At 53.6% G+C, this 896-nt stretch overlaps 1 protein-coding gene across 1 annotated transcript in view; it reads left to right on the forward strand.

Moving 5' to 3' along the window:
• LOC101760886 (alpha-amylase isozyme 3C) overlaps positions 1-896 on the forward strand; it is a 3,135-nt gene extending 2,239 nt beyond the window's left edge. The window contains exon 3 of the mRNA XM_004956958.2: positions 459-896. Within this exon, the coding sequence (XP_004957015.1) occupies positions 459-740 (282 nt within the window). The 3' untranslated portion in view covers positions 741-896. The remainder of the gene's footprint in view (positions 1-458) is intronic.

Raw genomic sequence — 896 nt, forward strand, 5'->3', positions numbered from 1 at the left:
GCCCCCAACCTTTCGTCGTCGCCGAGGATATGGAGCTCCCTGCAGTACGACGGCAACGGCGAGCCGTCCAGCATCCAGGACAAAGACCGGCAGGAGCTGGTGAACTGGGCGCAGGCTGTGGGCGGCCCTGCCGCGGCGTTCGATTTCACCACCAAGGGCGTGCTGCAGGCGGCCGTCCAGGGCGAGCTGTGGCGGATGAAGGACGGCAATGGCAAGGCCCCCGGGATGATCGGTTGGTTGCCGGAGAAGGCGGTCACCTTCGTCGACAATCACGACACAGGCTCCACCCAGAACTCATGGCCTTTCCCCTCCGACAAGGTCATGCAAGGCTACGCCTACATCCTCACACACCCTGGAACTCCCTGCATCGTAAGTCCTCAGCTGCATCACCGGTTCACCACAATAAGCTCGATCCGGCAAACTACCACTGTGTCACTCACTTTTCTGTATGTATTCAGTTCTACGACCATGTTTTCGATTGGAACCTCAAGCAGGAGATCAGCACCCTGTCTACGGTGAGGTCAAGAAACGGGATCCATGCCGGAAGCAAGCTGGACATCCTTGCCGCTGATGGGGATCTCTACGTTGCCAAGATCGACGACAAGGTTATCGTGAAGATCGGATCACGGTACGATGTTGGGAACCTGATCCCCTCGGACTTCCACCCCATTGCCCATGGCAACAACTACTGCGTTTGGGAGAAGACTGGTCTGAGAGTTCCAACAGGGCGGCACCACTAGACCCATCGGAATCGGAATCCCTGAATGTATTCATTTTTTCAGGTCCATTTGAGCCCGAAAAAGGAATTTAATTGACATTAAATAACCTGAATACGATTGTACTATGCTTCTTGCAACTATTTATTTATTAAAAGAAGATTATAATGTTTGGATTCA

Source organism: Setaria italica, chromosome II (genome assembly GCF_000263155.2).
Source record: "Setaria italica strain Yugu1 chromosome II, Setaria_italica_v2.0, whole genome shotgun sequence".
Lineage (NCBI taxonomy): Eukaryota > Viridiplantae > Streptophyta > Magnoliopsida > Poales > Poaceae > Setaria > Setaria italica.